Here is a 17,180-nt window from a genome sequence, read left to right as displayed (position 1 = left end):
CAGGTCACAAAAGCCACAGGACCTATCAGCAAGCAAATGCCTCAGGAAAAATGTCTCCTCTGCTTTTCTGAAACCTCCAATTTAGTTGCACAAAAGAAATGGGTGGCAAGCCAGCATTAATTGTACCCTTAGAGAAGAGCCACTTCCCTCCTACAGGGGTGGAGTGACTTTACTGAGCTACCAAATGGATACAAAGACAAAAGTAAACACTAATTTGCTGTTTTTGTCTCTGGCACAGGAGAAGTGGTAAAATTGACACTGTCTGTAAACAGTAATAATGCCAGATATAACACAAAGAACAGGATTCCCCCCATCTCTCCACCCCCTCCCCACCTCCTCTCCCTAAGACATTCCTCCTGAGATTACTCATCCTGAGGAAACACACAGAAGCCTCCCTATAGTCCATATGCTGCTACCAAATGGAACCAAGGGAGAATCCAAGTTTGTACTGACTCCCCATTGGAAGAATCAATGGAACTCAAATATTTGTTTCTACCAGCTGACAAAAATTACAGGGAGGAGAAGGAACAAGACAGAAAGTATGAAATAATGGTATGTGACATGGCCAGGTTTGGATTAGAACGAGGCTGAAATGACAAAAAGAAGAGTTGAAAATAGAAGCATCCTAAACAAACTAAAAAGTTTTTTAAAAAAATTCAGCTTGTGCCCAGGCCTAGGGGTTCATAAAAGATATAGGAAGAGGCTTCCCTGGTGGTGCAGTGGTTAGGAATCCACCTGCCAATGCAGGGGACACGGGTTTGAGCCCTGGTCTGGGAAGATCCCACATGCTTCAGAGCAACTAAGCCCGTGCGCCACAACTACTGAGCCTGCACTCTAGGGCCCATGAGCCACAACTACTGAGCCCGCATGCCACAACTACAGAAGCCCACGCGCCTAGAGCCTGTGATCTGCAACAAGAGAAGCCACTGCAATGAGAAGCCCGCTCGCCGCAACTAGAGAAAGCCCATGTGCAATGACGAAGACCCAGTGCAGCCACAAATAAATAAATAAATTTGTTAAAAAAAAAAAAAAGATATAGGAAAAGAGGATGAATTCAAAAGAGAAAGTTACCTGACCAGAGCTCCCGCCAGGTATAATGCAGGCGTACTCTACACTTCTTCTGATAGCAAAGTAGTTTATGTACTACCTGAATGCAGCGCCTGTAAGAGAAAAAGAGAAAAACTGGAATAAGCCTAAAAATATGGTGCAACTCACCACAGATACCCTTTCTTTAATGAGGCAGCTTTTGCTAAGGCCACAAAAGACACTGGATATGAATCTGTACACCTGGGAAAGAAATGAACTTCTACCTGCAGCTTTCTGGTAGATAAATCCCCCCTGCCCAAAAAGGGAACCCTCTTGCACTGTTGGTGGGAATGTAAATTGATACAGCCACTATGGAGAACAGTATGGAGGTTCCTTAAAAAACTAAAAATAGGGCTTCCCTGGTGGCACAGTGGTTGAGAGTCCGCCTGCCGATGCAGGGAACATGGATCCGTGCCCTGGTCTGGGAAGATCCCACATGCCGCGGAGAGGCTGGGCCCATGAGCCATGGCCACTGAGCCTGCGCATCCGGAGCCTGTGCTCCGCAACGGGAGAGGCCACAACAGCGAGAGGCCCGCGTACGGCAAAAAAAAAAAAACAACTAAAAATAGAACTACCATATGACATAGCAATCCCACTACTGGGCATATACCCTGAGAAAACCATAATTCAAAAAAGAGTCATGCACCACAATGTTCACTGCAGCTCTATTTACAATAGCCAGGACATGGAGGCAACCTAAGTGTCCATCAACAGATGAATGGATAAAGAAGATGTGGCATATATATACAATGGAATATTACTCAGCCAGAAAAAGAAACGAAATTGAGTTATTTGTAGTGAGGTGGATGGACCCTAGAGTTTGTCATACAGAGTGAAGTAAGTCAGAAAGAGAAAAACAAATACCGTATGCTAACACATATATATGGAATCTAAAAAAAAAAAACAAACTGGTTCTGATGAACCTAGGGGCAGGACAGGAATAAAGACACAGACGTAGAGAATGGATGTGAGGACCTGGGAAGGGGGAAGGGTAAGCTGGGACGAAGTGAGAGAGTGGCACGGACATATACACACTACCAAATGTAAAACAGATAGCTAGTGGGAAGCAGCCGCATAGCACAAGGAGATCAGCTCGGTGCTTTGTGACCACCTAGAGGGGTGGGATAGGGAGGATGGGAGGGAGACATAAGAGGGAAGACATATGGAGATATATGTATATGTATAGCTGATTCACTTTGTTATAAAGCAGAAACCATACATCATTGTAAAGCAATTATACTCCAATAAAGGTGTTAAAAAAAAAATCCCCCCTCCCCATCCCACACACACTGCTTGTGCTAATTCCCCCTATCACTAGGAAAAGGGAGCTATAACCACATATAGGTCAATATTCAATTAGGCACTACTGATACCATTCCCTTGAGTGTCTTTCCTGAGAGGAAGGAGGCACCACTAGACCAAAATTAGACTACTCCATTCGAAATTGCAGACATAGGATGCAAAAACATAAAATTAAAGACCTTAAGTCTTTAGATCTATTTAAATTTGTTTTTAATATAAATTAAATTTTAAATAAAATGTAAATTTTATTTACATTAAAAGTTAAATTAAAAATTCAGTTCTGGGGACTTCCCTGGTGGTCCAGTGGTCAAGACTCCACGCTTCCAATGCAGGTGGCCTGGGTTCAATCCCTGGTCAGGGAACTAGATCCCACATGCTGCAACTAAAAGATCCCACATGCCGCAATTAAAGATCCCGCATGCTGCAACGAAGATCCCACATGTGGCAACTAAGACCCAGCACAGCCAAATAAATAAATAATTTAAAAAATATATTTAAATATATATATATATATATATATATATATATATATATAAAATATATATATACTGGCTGAATGACTCTAAGCTGACTGCTTAGGGTGTTTCTTTTATGCATGTAGTGGTTTCCTATTTCAACACAAGACAGTTCCATTTTAACCTGAAATCTTCTTGTGGGGTCCACTGAAGTCTCTACCCACAGAGAATCCCTGATTAGAAGGAGTCCAAGTTTTCCATGTAAGAGTAACTTAAAGGAGAGTTTACTCTCCCCAGAGACTATTTCCCCTAACTCCCAAATCCTGGGCCAGCAGTGGGAGTGGCGGCAAGAATCACAGAGTAGACATCCAGAAGAAGAAATTCATTTGTTGGGTTTTCCTACCTCTTACTGCTCCAGGCAAGACTTTTCTCTCTTTTTTTTTCGTATAAGCACCTCCCCCCATTATTACTTTACCTACAGCATTCATACACAGATATGAGACTATTTCGTTTCTGACACAGATTCTGACTTGAGTATTAAGTGTTTCCATGCTCCATATTTCTTCATATTTCACCAGGAAGATTATACACTTATCTGAAATGGTAGAAATTCATTTTGCTTTCAATTTCTCATTGCGCTGTATGTTGCTGAAAAGCAGTACAAAATGAGAAGTGAGAGCAGCAAGCTGGCCTGATGCCCAGCTCGGAGCAGATAAGTTCACCTAAAAAGGACTTGATGCTCCAAATGTCAAAAACTGGAAAGAAGACTGGAAGTTGGGGGAGGGAGATATGGAAATATGCCCATGGGTAGTAATGAAGAAAGTGAATTCAGCCTGAGGGTAGGAACTTCTGCCCAGGCTCTGTCAGCTTGTTATCTTCTCCATCTTCCCTAACCTCAGGACATTCAATTAGGAAGCAGGTGGAAAAAGAACTGAGAAAGCAAGGCAAAACAAAAAAAGGCAGGAACTACTGGGGAGAGGGAGTTAAAATATTTAGTGTAGATCAGGTTCACTGGCTGAGATGTGAGGGTTTGGGTGGACAGTGACATACCGTAACTCTAAGTACTGAATACACAGTCTTATCATGCCATCCTCATCTTCAACTGTTACACCCATCATCCACTTAAATCAGGTAACATTTTTTCTACTCTCTTATCCTTCCTCCATGTACCCTACACTCTAATCCTCCTGAATTACTTTCTATTCTCCAAACATGCCACACTTTCAAGTCTCCAAGCTTTTGAACATGCTGGTCCCCTGCTTGGGATGTCCCTCCCCCACTCCTCTGCATAGAAAACTCCTACTGTTTCTTCATGACTCAGGTCAAACACAGCCCCCTTTAATGCCCCAGTGAGCATTAGTCACCCTGTACAAATCTTTCCTTTGTCATTTATCATAGTAGTAGTTAAGAAAGAGTACAGCCTCTGGGGTCAGACAGACTTGAGTTTGAATCTTGGTGATGCAACTCAACTAGGTAGGTAACTGTGGTAGCCGGCCTGCAAGATGGCCCCCAATGGTCCCCACCTCCTGGCATTCACAACCTTATGGAGTCTCCTCCCACATTGTATTAGGCTTGGTCTGTATGACCAACAGAAATGGCATGTCATTTGAGATTAAGTTATAAAAGGCATTATAGCTTCCATCCTGGGCTCTCACTCTTCTCTTTCTCTCTTGGATTACTTGCTTTGAAGAAAGCCAGCTGCCATGTCAAGCAACCCTATGGAGAGGCCCACATGGCAAGGAACTGAGATTTACCAACAACCATGTAAGTGAGCTTGGAAGCAATTCTCCAGCCCCAGTACAGCCCAGTAGAGCCCCAGTAAAGCTAACACACTAACTGCAGCCTCTGCCAAACCCTATGCCCAAACTACCCAGCTAAGCTGCTAGGATTTCTGAGCCACAAAAACTATGAGGTAGTAAATGTTTGTTTTAAACCCCTATGTTTTGAAGTAGTTTGTTACATAGCAATAGATAATACACCTGAGAAGGGGTGGGAACAGCTTAGGATTTACTGTAAGAAACTTTGGGTTCAAGTCCAGGCAATGGTGCTTACTAACAGAACAACCCAACCTCCAGAGCCTCAGTTTCCTTGCCTGGAAAATGAGAAAACTAAGACTATAATAATATACTACAACATAAAGAGCATATCCTAGAACTAGAACATTAGATAAACAAGCTAAAAATATAATCTGTAGCAAAACAAATCTGATCCCTGAGGTACTGATGTTCAGCGATCCTATCTAAAACAAGCAGAAAACTCATCTGGTAAGTGTTATAAAAAAAAAAAAGCAGCTTTTCATGGTCTTTGAGTTGAAATAAAGGATCAGACTAACTTTTTTTTTTTTTCAGACTAACTTTTAAACACCCAAAAGATATGGAAAAATGCAAACCACAACCTACTTACCTAAAAGTAAAATTTGTATCATTATTTCATATCTAGGAAACCAAAAATATGTAGCCTACAAACAGTCTAAAAAGCTGGAGATCTACTCTAGTCAGAGTAAAATCTTTCATATCTCCCTAGATCCCAGGCCTAGCATTGGAATGAGGTACACTAAGCTTGCTGTGCACCAAACTTCCTCTTACTCAAAAAAGTGGAGGTACTAATTCTGTTGTCAGATTGAATTCAGATGCATTTTAAGGAATAAAGATAATACATATATTTGAGATCACACTAACATGGCACAGCTGTTAGGCACTGATGATAAGAAGAATGCTGAAATACCAAAGAAGAGAGAAAGCCTAAAGGCTTAAACTTTATTAAAATATGAAGATTTTCAGTCATCTCTAGTTATACTGGTTGTAAAGAATTGTGACAGACAATCAGATCTCCTCAGGAGGCAGGAATCTCCCAGCCTGGCCACTATATACATAATCTGCCTAGCTAGCAGAGTTCTGACTATGTGGCTAGTACAATGTAGGCTAAGAATGAACCAAAAGATCTATCCCTCTGGCCTTTCCATATCTTTTAAATACTGCTGACTCCTTTGATGCCAAAGCCCAGGGATGACTAAGTGGTCTGCTAGTATTCCATATCCTTGGATACAGGAGTCAGCTATGATCACTGCTTCAACGCATCAGCCCTGTTCTTCATGCAGTGTGCCTAAAAGTGATAATGAAGATACATAGTTTGTACTTTTCCCCCCTTCTGGAAAAATGTATAAAACAGGCCATAAAACACTCCCTGACACTTCTCCGCACATAAATGTGCTTTTCCTGAAGTGTACATAAAAATTTTGTGACTATTAAACTTCCCATCACTCCATTCTATAAAACAGATTTGCACACATTAAATGAACCACGGTACTTACACATAGAGATCCATAGGAAACTCCTTCATCATGTGTGTTACAATAAACTCTACCATCAGGTCTGAATGGGAAAAAGAGAAAAATTAGATCAATCAGAATGAAATTCATTGCTTGCCTTTGGGCTGGGAAAAAAACCTTCTCAGTGCACTTTATTTTATATAAGGCACTTTTTGCAACACTTTCACCACCTGCCACTTGTAAGGTAAAAAGAAAATTAGTTCTCTCCTACTTCCAGAAGGATACTTTGACCTGCCAATAAACTCAGATACAAGGGAGATTTCATTGTACAGATATTTCATACCATGACACTAATGCAAAATGCCAGAAGGAAATCATATTCTGAGAACCAAGTGATGAGGCAAGCAGAGAAAAAAACTATGGATCACATCCGTGTAACCAGACTCAAACTCTAAAGCTATGTCAGTCTATCTCGTCTTCCTATCACACTCAGTTTGACCGGTATTGACTGAAATGGTCTGAGGAGCTTTGGGTCAATAGAGGCTTAATATTATATAGCCTTAATTATTGTTTCTAAAATCAAGTAGATTTAGGAGGTAGGGCTGAATACCCAGGTGAAATGGAATTAAGAGTTCAGATCATTTACCTGAGGAAAATGTAGAATTCTGGGCAGATTAAATTACCTACAATACAGCCCCTTAGCTGTCAGCTCTGTCAGCCTCCTCTCAGCTTAATTTACTCAGAGGAAGTTTTATATGTCTGAACCTTGAACTTTAAGCCTCCTGGCCAGCTGACACACAATTTGGACCAAGAAAGGGAGGGAAGAATTTGAAATCTTGATCAAGTGTAAGACAGTTTACAAATTTAAATCATGTATCAAGGTTAGACTTAGACATTTGTCTCCCTACAAAGATCTTTTTCTTTGAACAAGAGCACCCTTTAATTGAGCATTATACTCCTTGGGATTGCTTTACCAAACTCAACAAGAAACATGGTTTCTTAGGCCAGGGAAGAAACATAACCAGTAACTTCTTCTCTGAGGAGGAAGCGCACATCAACCAGGATCTATCCCTCATCTTAATCATGAAAACCTATCGCTGGCCCAGAAACATGCCAATTTTGATGATACTCACCCAGTACTGCACATACCAAAGGACGGCAGGGAAGGTTCTTGTCTGCTGCCTTCTTCCTGTGTCTCATAGGCTTCACATAAAAAAGAAATGAAACTAGTAGACATCTGAACTAACATCCAATGGCTTACCATCACGTTTTTCATGCAAATAAAATCACTACTGGAGGCTTCCCTGGTGGTGCAGTGGTTAAGAATCTGCCTGCCAATGCAGGGGACACGGGTTCAAGCCCTGGTCTGGGAAGATCCCACATGCCGCGGAGCTACTAAGCCTGTGCACCACAACTACTAAGCCTGCGCTCTAGAGCCCGTGAGCCACAACTACTGAGCCTGTGTGCCACAACTACTGAAGCCCGCGTGCCTAGAGCCCGTGCTCCGCAACAAGAGAGGGCACCACAGTGAGAAGCCCGCACACCGCAACAAAGAGTAGCCCCCGCTCACCGCAACTAGAGAAAGCCCGTGCGCAGCAACGAAGACCCAGCACAGCCAATAAATAAATAAAAAGAAATTTATTTTTCAAAAAAGAAAATGTGACTGTGTAAAGGCAGCAACAGTAGCAGTTTAAAAAAAATAGTTTTTTTTTAAGAAAGTTTTAATATAAACCTCAATGTGATATTTCTGAACATACCTCCAAGTTTTAGGAAATTCCCTGATCCTTCATACTCTTATTTCCCCCACCTCTCAGATGAATAAATCAAAGCAGGATCTAGCATCAACCAATCAAAGATCGTACTACATTTTGAAAGCAAAAGGCTTAGGCCCATCTCCTTGTTGAAATCTACATTACTGATACATTCTATCTCGTATATACTTGTATAAAAGTATATCTCTAGTCAAGATATACTTTTGAGGGGTTTTTTTGTTTGTTTTTAAATTTATTTATTTTACTTATTTACTTTTGGCTGCGTTGGGTCTTCGCTGCTGTGTGCGGGCTTCCTCTACTTGCTGCAAGCAGGGGCTACCCTTCGTTGAGGTGCGCGTGCTTCTCATTGGGGTGGCTTCTCTTGTTGTGGAGCATGGGCTCTAGGCACGCAGGCTTCATTAGTTGTGGCACACGAGCTCAGCAGTTGTGACGCACAGGCTTAGTTGCTCCGTGGTATGTGGGATCTTCCCGGACCAGGGATCAAACCCATGTCTCGTGCATTGGCAGGCGGATTCTTAACCACTGTGCCACCAGGGAAGTCCCTTTTTGTTTTTTGTTTGTTTGTTTGTTTGTTTTTGGCCACGTTGGGTGGCATGTGGGATCTTAGTTCCCCGACCAGGGATCAAACCCATGCCCCCTGCAGAGGAACTGCAGAGTCTTAACCACTGGACTGCCAGGGAAGTCCCCTGATACATTCTAATATTACTGCCATGGGTATATGATCATGGATCTTTCCACCCTCTCTTGAGCAGGTAACACCTCCATGACACACACAAAAAATCCCAACAACCAGTATGGGTCTTCTGAACAGCAGTTAAGCAAGAGCCCTTTAGCATAAATTTCCAGCCACACTTGTTCTAGTAGGATCAATTTTGTGTTGGCAGAAAAATTCCTCTAAGAAAAAACAAGAAGCAAAAGTCACACTTACCATTCTATGTAAGTTTACTCGAAAATTCATGTTGTCATCATGCAAAAATGCATTGGCATACTGATCCTAATAAAAATAAAAACAGATTAAAAGTAAGGAATGAGTGCTATACTTAAGACACTCAGTTTATAATCTGTCTATAATCTATCATCTTAAAGCCCAAGGATTTGTAGGACTTAAAGAACTCCTTTCAAGGACCAGTTAGAGAGTAATGGGATGAGCCTAGAGCCTTTACGTCAAGCCCCACTTAAGCCATGAGATTTCACTTGGGTGTAATTTCCCAGTGTGTCTCTAACTGGCCAAAAGTCTCTAAGCAAATTACGAACAATAAAAATTAAGGCACAGGCACTTGAGGCAAATGCTGAGAGGCATGTGTTTTCCTATTCTCTCTTCCTTCCCATCTGCCCAAGGAGCCTGCTCTGTTTGTGACAGCTTGAAGGTTTTCATAGGGATTGCAGGATACATGTGCAGGCCCCACATGAGGATCTACGATTAAGAAGAAAGGTCTGCACTCCGCCGGGAACGGGCTTGGCATAGCAAGAGAAAGCTGCTTACATGGCAGCTTTGGCAGTAGGTAAGACCCCGTCTCTCCCTGGCTTTGCTGAAGACTGATATAAAATCAAAAACCTCTCACCATGAATCAGTAATAAACATCCCTTGGCCCTTTCCCAACATCTCTTCTGAAGATCTGATGTGCCTACAGACTCCAATTCCTAGGAACTGTTACCATTTGTGAAAAACAACTCCTTTGAAGATTTTCTTAGAAAGATTTTTGAAAAGCAATTACACCAGTTCCACTGCTAATAAGCAGCTCTTCTATAACCAGCTACCCCTAACCTGGTGAAAAGCAGGTCATCTTTTCACCAAGAACATAAAAATGGAAAGACTGAGAGAGATCTCTGTTCCACATGGACCACGCCTTAATTGTTTTTCTTAGGAGAGAAAAGATCAGAGTAAGGAGTAAGTGAAGGAAGAGTCTGAAACTACAAATTTAGCTCTAAATTGACTCAATTTCTGCCATACCTGTGTTGCCACCAAGATCTAGGGTGAGTTCAGGCCTAATTAATGCAACCAAAAGTGTCTCCTTACAAAGCCCAAGCATCTCTTCTTTTTTCCCCTCGGGTTCTTGTTCTTCATCAAACTGCAATCAGCCCACTTGACTCAGTTTCCAATGCCCCTCTTCGGCTTTTGTCTCCACCTGTCCCCACAGAAACCTGAGCTCCTTTTTTCATTTTGCTAAATGCAAAAGACCCAACATGAACAGTTTCAAAAGGGCAGGACTGTTTTCTCTGAAGAGGTATAACTCTCTTCAGAGTTTCAAACTCTGAAGAACTAGAATCTTAAAAAAATAAAATAAAAAAAGAACTAGAATATTCCAGTTATAGCAGTTATCACATCACAATTCATTATTAGGTCATGCAGTAAATACTGAGCCTACTATGTGCCAGACGCTAAGAATACACTGGTGAAGAAGACAAAGTACCGCCTATTGCTTACATTCTAGTGGTGCTTACATTCTAGTGGAGGAGATAATACAAAGTGGGAAGATTTTCTCTCCTAAACTTCGGGATTCTAAAAGTCAGGGGAGAGGAACTTGGAAGAAGCGCAGAAAGAGACAGCACTTTGTTAAGAGATTAGCTAATACCAGAAGGCTGGTGAGACCTACCTCTGCAATACACGTAAGGATAATCAGACAGAGTTTGCCACTGTGAAGCCGGTGCTCATCTGAAAAGAAAAAATAAACCCTTCTCTCTAAATCATCCAGACCATGTTTCTATAGAGAATAAAGATGTGTATCATCAAAAAGAACATTCACACTTTCTCTCCCCACAAAATTCATGAATGAAAATCAAGGTTCTACTAGAGTAATCCTTGCTTTTCTTCTAGGCAAAAGAATTCCCCCGTAAGATTTTTTTCCTAAGTATCCTGGTAGTCTGATGGATAGCTAACCATCTTCCTGAGAACCATCCAATTATTGTAATGGTCACTAATACCATGGCCCAAGTCAGGGCTATGCCCTTTGTTTCCATATCAGCCCTTTGCCTCTGAATAATCAAACCTATTCCCTTTCCCACCCCTCCTCATCCACTAGCTAAAAGCACCACCACCTTTACCCATCTACCACAAAATCTAGAAAAGTTTTATAACTGTTCATAGCAAACTGGCTATGAATCAGAAAGAAATTAACTGGAGACTAGGGTCAAGCTCATGCTTCTCCTTGCACTGTGAACACTACTTATGACCATAAGCTGATCATTTTTCTTCCTGCCAAAGCTATTCACTCTAAAATATTTATTTAGTACCTACTATGTGGCAGGCACTGTGCTAGGCAATAGAGACATAGCACTGAACTAAACAAAGGTCTGTGGTCTCCCAGAACTCACATTCTTGTTATTAAAAAAGAAGGCAGGGCTTCCCTGGTGGCACAGTGGTTGAGAGTCCGCCTGCCGATGCAGGGGACACGGGTTCGTGCCCCGGTCCAGGAGGATCCCACATGCCGCGGAGCGGCTGGGCTCGTGAGCCACGGCCCCTGAGCCTGAGCGTCCAGAGCCTGTGCTCCACAACGGGAGAGGCCACAACAGTGAGAGGCCCGCGTACAGCAAAAAAAAAAAAAAAAAGAAGGCAACCTCAGTAACAGGGCTCTAAGCCCAAACAAATGACCCAGAAAGAGCTACTCCATCACTGCCAATTACCAGAACCATCAAAACTTCTTTACTTTCCAGGATCTTTGTGGGTGAAGGGGTGAAATGGAGGTAAAAAGAGGGTCATTGGGACTCCCTGGTGGTCCAGTGGTTAAGAATCCACCTTCCAATGCAGAGGACTGGGGTTTGATCCCTGGTCAGGGAACTAAGATCCCACATGCCGCAGGGCAACTAAGCCCATGAGTGACAACTACTAAGCCCGCACTCCACAACTAGAGAGCCCATGCACCACAACTAGAGAGAAGCCCGCGTGCCGACACAAATATCTCACGTGCCACAACTAAGACCTGACAAAGCCAGATAAAGAAATAAATATTTTTTAAAAAGAAAAAAAGGTCATACCAGCATATCCAAACCAGAAAAATGGCTTATGATGTTTCAAATTAGCTTTGACGGGACCCAGACTAAAGTCCATTCTGGAGAGATCTATTAACGGATTACAGTGCTGTAGAAGTTAGCTAACAGTACACACCCTGACATTAACCTGTTACTTCCTCAAAGATGGAATCTATCAACTAAAACCTGACAATCAGAAGGCATAATGAGGGTGTGGTCAAAGAAATACATTTGCTTCTCCTCAGTGATAGGCAGTGCAAAAGAGTAATGATGATGCTCCTACCTGACATTCCCAGTAGCTTACAGCAGAGCCCCTAGGCCAGAAGAGAAATGCCTTTGCCTGCAAAATTAGATTCATAAGACTCTTCTACCTATTCCTGGCCAGAGTTTCTCTGGCACTATCCTCCCCCTCCCCTTAAGCTGATAAGCAACTCTTGTAGAAAAGCCTGCAGCTATCTCTCCACTTAAAAGAAATTGTTACTGAAAACAAAAATAAGGCATATTTCATTATAAACATTTTTTTAATTCAGAAAAGCACAAAAAAAGAACAATAAAAACCAAGTTTAATCACAGCACCGGGAATTCCCTGGTGGCACAGTGGTTAAGAATCCACCTGCCAATGCAGGGGACATGGGTTCGAGCCCTGGTCCGGGAAGATCCCACATGCCACGGAGCAACTAAGCCCATGCACCACAACTACTGAGCCTGCACTGTAGGGCCCGTGAGCCACAACTACTGAAGCCTGCACACCTAGAGCCCGTGCTCCGCAACAAGAGAAGCCACCACAATGAGAAGCCCGTGCACACCGCAATGAAAAGCAGCCCCTGCTTGCCACAACTAGAGAAAAGCCCATGTGTAGCAATGAAGACCCAACACAGTCAAAAATAAATAAATAAATTTATTAAAAAAAAAACAAAACTCTGCAACAGACTTCAATATCAGGGTTGAAACTGTTGGATAAATAAACTATTTATTAAAAATGAAAAAATAAAATAAATAAAATAAAATGCTAGTGTAGTTTAAAAGCTATTGGTTATGGGCTTCCCTGGTGGCACAGTGGTTAAGAATCTGCCTTCCACTGCAGGGGACACGGGTTCAAGCCCTGGTCGGGGAAGATCCCACATGCCTCGGAACAATTAAGCCCATGTGCCACAACTACTGAGCCTGAACTCTAGAGCCTGTGAGCCACAACTACTGAGCCCATATGCCACAACTACTGAAGCCTGTGTGCCTAGAGCCCATGCTCCACAACAAGACAAGCCACTGCAATGAGAAGCCCACGCACCGCAACATAGAGTAGCCCTGCTCGCTGCAACTAGAGAAAGCCGGCGCACAGCAACGAAGACCCAACACAGCCAAAAATAAAAAATAAATAAATAAATATATTTATTTATTTAAAAGAAAAAAAGACAACTATCGGTTATGGAAAACATTCTGGGGACAATTGGGAAAAAACTAAATATGGACTATTACATGATATTAGAGAATTACTGTTGGGAATTCCCTGGTGGGCCAGTGGTTAGGACTTGGTGTTTTCACTGCGGTGGCCCAGGTTCAATACTTGGTCGGGGAACTAAGATCCCGCAAGACGTGTGGCACGGCCAAAAAAAGAACTATTGTTGATTTTCTTAGCCTTAATGATGGATATCTAGGAAAATGTCTTTAATTTTGAGATACATGCCAAAGTACTTCTGGTGTGAAGGTAGAATGACGTCTGCAACTTACTTTAAAATTATTCAGCCAAAATAAGAATAACACAGAAATTTAGAGATAAACCAAATATGGCAAAATGTTAATGGGTATATGACTGATCACTGTGTGACCCTTTCAGCTTCTCTGTTTACTGGAGTTTTTTCATTTAAAAAATTGGAGGAAAAATGCTACCTCAGTGTCACCATGAAATAAAAGGCTCATTTCCAGAGAAACTTAAAACGGGGATATATTCCACTTATATGAGGTAGTCAAATCCAAAGAGACAGAAAGCAGAATGGTGGTTGCCAGGGCTTGGGAAAAGGGGAGAATGTGAAGAATAGGGAATAAGTTTTTAATGGGTACAGTTTTAGTTTCACAAGATGAAGAGTTCTAAAGATGGATGGTAGTAATGGTTGCATAACAATGGGATCGTACTTAGTGCCACTTAAAAATAGTTAAAATGGTAAATTTTACTACAATAAAAAATATAATAGAGATAAATAAATAAAAATTATAAACATATAAATCTGGTATAAAGAAAAAACTAGGTTTAAAAAAAAAACCCTGAGATGTATATACTGGACAGAATTTGCTGGGCTTCCTCCCAATCCCTTCTTCTAGCCCAACTATTCCACTACCCTACCACCGATTAAAAGATCATAGAGGGCTTCCCTGGTGGCGCAGTGGTTGAGAGTGCCCTGGTCCGGGAAGAGCCCACATGCTGCGGAGTGGCTGGGCCCGTGAGCCATGGCCACTGGGCCTGTGCGTCTGGAGCCTGTGCTCCGCAGCGGGAGAGGCCACAACAGTGAGAGGCCCGCGTACAGCAAAAAAAAAAAAAAAAATCATAGAAAAATCATCAACAGAGGAAGAACAGGACACTAGACAGAATAAACTCAAACTTTTCTAATACCTATTTCTCTCCCACTTCCATTCTGCATTTCAGGGATGAGTACTGACACTCCTGTTTTAAGTGTTAAAGAGCACAGTCCCTCTGAATCGCACCTCTTCCTACCGTACTCTGTACAACAGTCCTAATTCTCACTATGAGCTGATGTTTTCAGTTCTTGTCCTCAAAAGGGAATTCCCTGAAACATGCTAATCCCCTCACTTCCCACACACAAGAGTCTGCATCTACTTATCAAAATCTGCTAAGAAGACTTGCTAGTTTTTGTAGAGATCAATTTTTTTCCTGTTCTACTTTGGAGCACTCCCCCTCCAGCTCCAGGTTTCCCCAACACCATCTAATTGTCATCTGGCAATAAGAAATCACTGTTTGCCAGTAATCAGGACCATCACCTTGCACAGGAGGTCCCAATGGTAAATCTTGTCAAAGCTTCAAAGTATTAATGCTGCTCCTTGCTCTAGCTAAGCAGCTACCTGCCACCTCCTGCTTCCTAAGTCCCCAAAGTAGCATGCCTTACCTTTGGTGTCCTGCATGACAATCGAGCTATACTTTAAGAAGGTTATCAGTAGATTACTGGTCTGTACATCTGCATCCAGTGGGAGTTCCACAGAACTTATAACTGGAATAAAACAGATGAAATGCATTTAGCCTATAACATATTCCATCTAACACTTCTACCTATACAGACAGCCAACTTGCCAGCAGGCAAGGAAATCACGAAATAATCTTTTTACACAACAGAGGAAAGACCAAGTGCTTAACATAAAACCTTTATCTAGTCTTCCTAGGCCTCTACAGCCCTTCCTACCCCCAAGATTAAGCCCAATGCCCTTCTCTCCTACCTAAGAATGTCAGTCTCCAGAACAGTGCTTTTCTCCCAACATCCTAAGAAGAGTTTTTTGTTTTTTGTTTTTTTTTTGCGGTACGCGGGCCTCTCACTGTTGTGGCCTCTCCCGTTGCGGAGCGCAGGCTCCGGACGCGCAGGCTCAGTGGCCATGGCTCACGGGCCCAGCCGCTCCACGGCATGTGGGATCTTCCCAGACCGGGACACAAACCCGTGTTCCCTGCATCGACAGGCAGACTCTTAACCACTGCGCCACCAGGGAAGCCCTAAGAAGGGTATTTTGATTCCACTTTCTAGCCCCAAGTAATCCAAAAGGGTTCAAGGCCCTTCTTAAAAGCAATTTAATTTGTACCTAAGTGAAAGAGCTGTACTGAATATAAATGAGCCTTGCTTTGATGAGTCTACCGCTTAAAATAAATGACAATTCATTCCTAATATGGAGAAATATTGCTCAATTTTGAGAATAAGGTTTTAGGCTGGAAATACCCAAGATGGAAAGGAAAAAAAGTTAAGGCAGAACTACATTCAAATACTATTTTTTTCTTTTTTTTTTTTTGCAGTACGTGGGCCTCTCGCTGTTGTGGCCTCTCCCATTGCGGAGCACAGGCTCCGGACACACAGGCTCAGCGGCCATGGCTCACAGGCCCAGCCGCTTCACAGCATGTGGGATATTCCCAGACGGAGGCACGAACCCATGTCCCCTGCATTGGCAGGCGGACTCTCAACCACTGCACCACCAGGGAAGCCCTCAAATACTATTTTTTAATCCCTTCCCCACCTGAAAGGGAACCTGAAAAGGAATACCAGACTAAAGGTAGGTAGACATTACTGATTGGGACAGAGTTTTATATAACTAGCTGCTTGATGTTTCCAAGAGAAACTACCCCTGCTCACATTCTCTGTGTCACAGTCCCAATGAACAGTAAGGGACCAGACTAGGGCTGACAAAGGACAGCCCTAATATAGATTTCCCAAGTTTCTAATACTTTACACGAGACTCAGACATCTTGTTAAGTACTTTTACACTGTCTAAGACATAACATATAAGCAAAAGGAAGCTCATGATAGCCCAGACAAACTAGAGAATCTATAGCTTTCTGTTGTATTTTCACCTACGAAGACTCAGCTGAGTTTGGGATATTATTCATAATATGTATTCATAACGATAATGAATCCCTCTGGAGTTATTACGATGTATGCAGAGAACATTTATTAACAATGGGAAACATTTGCATATTATGGATCCAAAATACATAGCAAGCACAGCAAAAAGCCTTACGAGAAGCAATTAACACGCCTAACCCTTGGCTGTTTTCCCACAGTTCAGCCCCCAAGAACTAATAAAAGACAAATATATTTTTATGTTGAAATACTAAAAGGTCTTAATTCATGTTATGGGTTAATGACCTGAGACTGTCATTTCAATCTACAGCCTATTCTGAAGCTCAGAGCCCATAATCATTCCTTTGTTCAATACAAAGAGGCATGTAACTGGTTAGTGGGACTTTTTTCCCCACTCAAACACAGTAATAACTAAAAAACTGCCTTATATATGTAGAAATATAGAAGTATATGTATTTTTAGTTTACCGGAAAGTCCTCTCATGCCAAGGCTGAGCGGTCAAATGTCAAGTCTGAACTGGAAACAAATGTTACAGCTAAACTGCTGGCTTTTAAAAAATAATGGCTCCAAAAAAAAAAAAAAAAAATGGCTCCAGTGACATACCTTTAAATATAACTAGGCTATTGAACACCAGTTATATTAAAAACCAATGAAAAACCAAAACTTGAAAACAGGGTTATAATACTTAGACTCGAACAGAAGGAAATGAGTTAGGAGAGAAGAAAAAGAACAAAATAGAAGAGATAGAATAAAATCCCTCACAAATTAA

The 17,180-nt window shown here is 42.0% G+C and overlaps 1 protein-coding gene across 3 annotated transcripts in view; it reads right to left on the bottom strand.

Moving 5' to 3' along the window:
* The window catches only part of ARMH3 (armadillo like helical domain containing 3), a 176,497-nt gene that overhangs the window by 107,572 nt on the left and 51,745 nt on the right, over nucleotides 1–17,180 (bottom strand). For 2 of the 3 annotated variants that reach the window (XM_060034211.1, XM_060034210.1), the window contains exons 15-20: nucleotides 14,963–15,064; nucleotides 10,478–10,536; nucleotides 8,812–8,877; nucleotides 7,245–7,314; nucleotides 6,154–6,214; nucleotides 1,072–1,160 (exon numbers count right to left, since the gene is read on the bottom strand). In XM_060034211.1, coding sequence (XP_059890194.1) covers nucleotides 1,072–1,160; nucleotides 6,154–6,214; nucleotides 7,245–7,314; nucleotides 8,812–8,877; nucleotides 10,478–10,536; nucleotides 14,963–15,064 — 447 coding nt within the window. The remainder of the gene's footprint in view (nucleotides 1–1,071; nucleotides 1,161–6,153; nucleotides 6,215–7,244; nucleotides 7,315–8,811; nucleotides 8,878–10,477; nucleotides 10,537–14,962; nucleotides 15,065–17,180) is intronic. The other variant, XM_060034212.1, reaches the window with a different exon arrangement.

The sequence above is a fragment of the Delphinus delphis genome, chromosome 16 (assembly GCF_949987515.2).
Source record: "Delphinus delphis chromosome 16, mDelDel1.2, whole genome shotgun sequence".
NCBI lineage: Eukaryota > Metazoa > Chordata > Mammalia > Artiodactyla > Delphinidae > Delphinus > Delphinus delphis.
The sequence above is the reverse complement of the archived record's forward strand: the minus strand, read 5'-3'. Positions and strand labels throughout refer to the sequence as shown.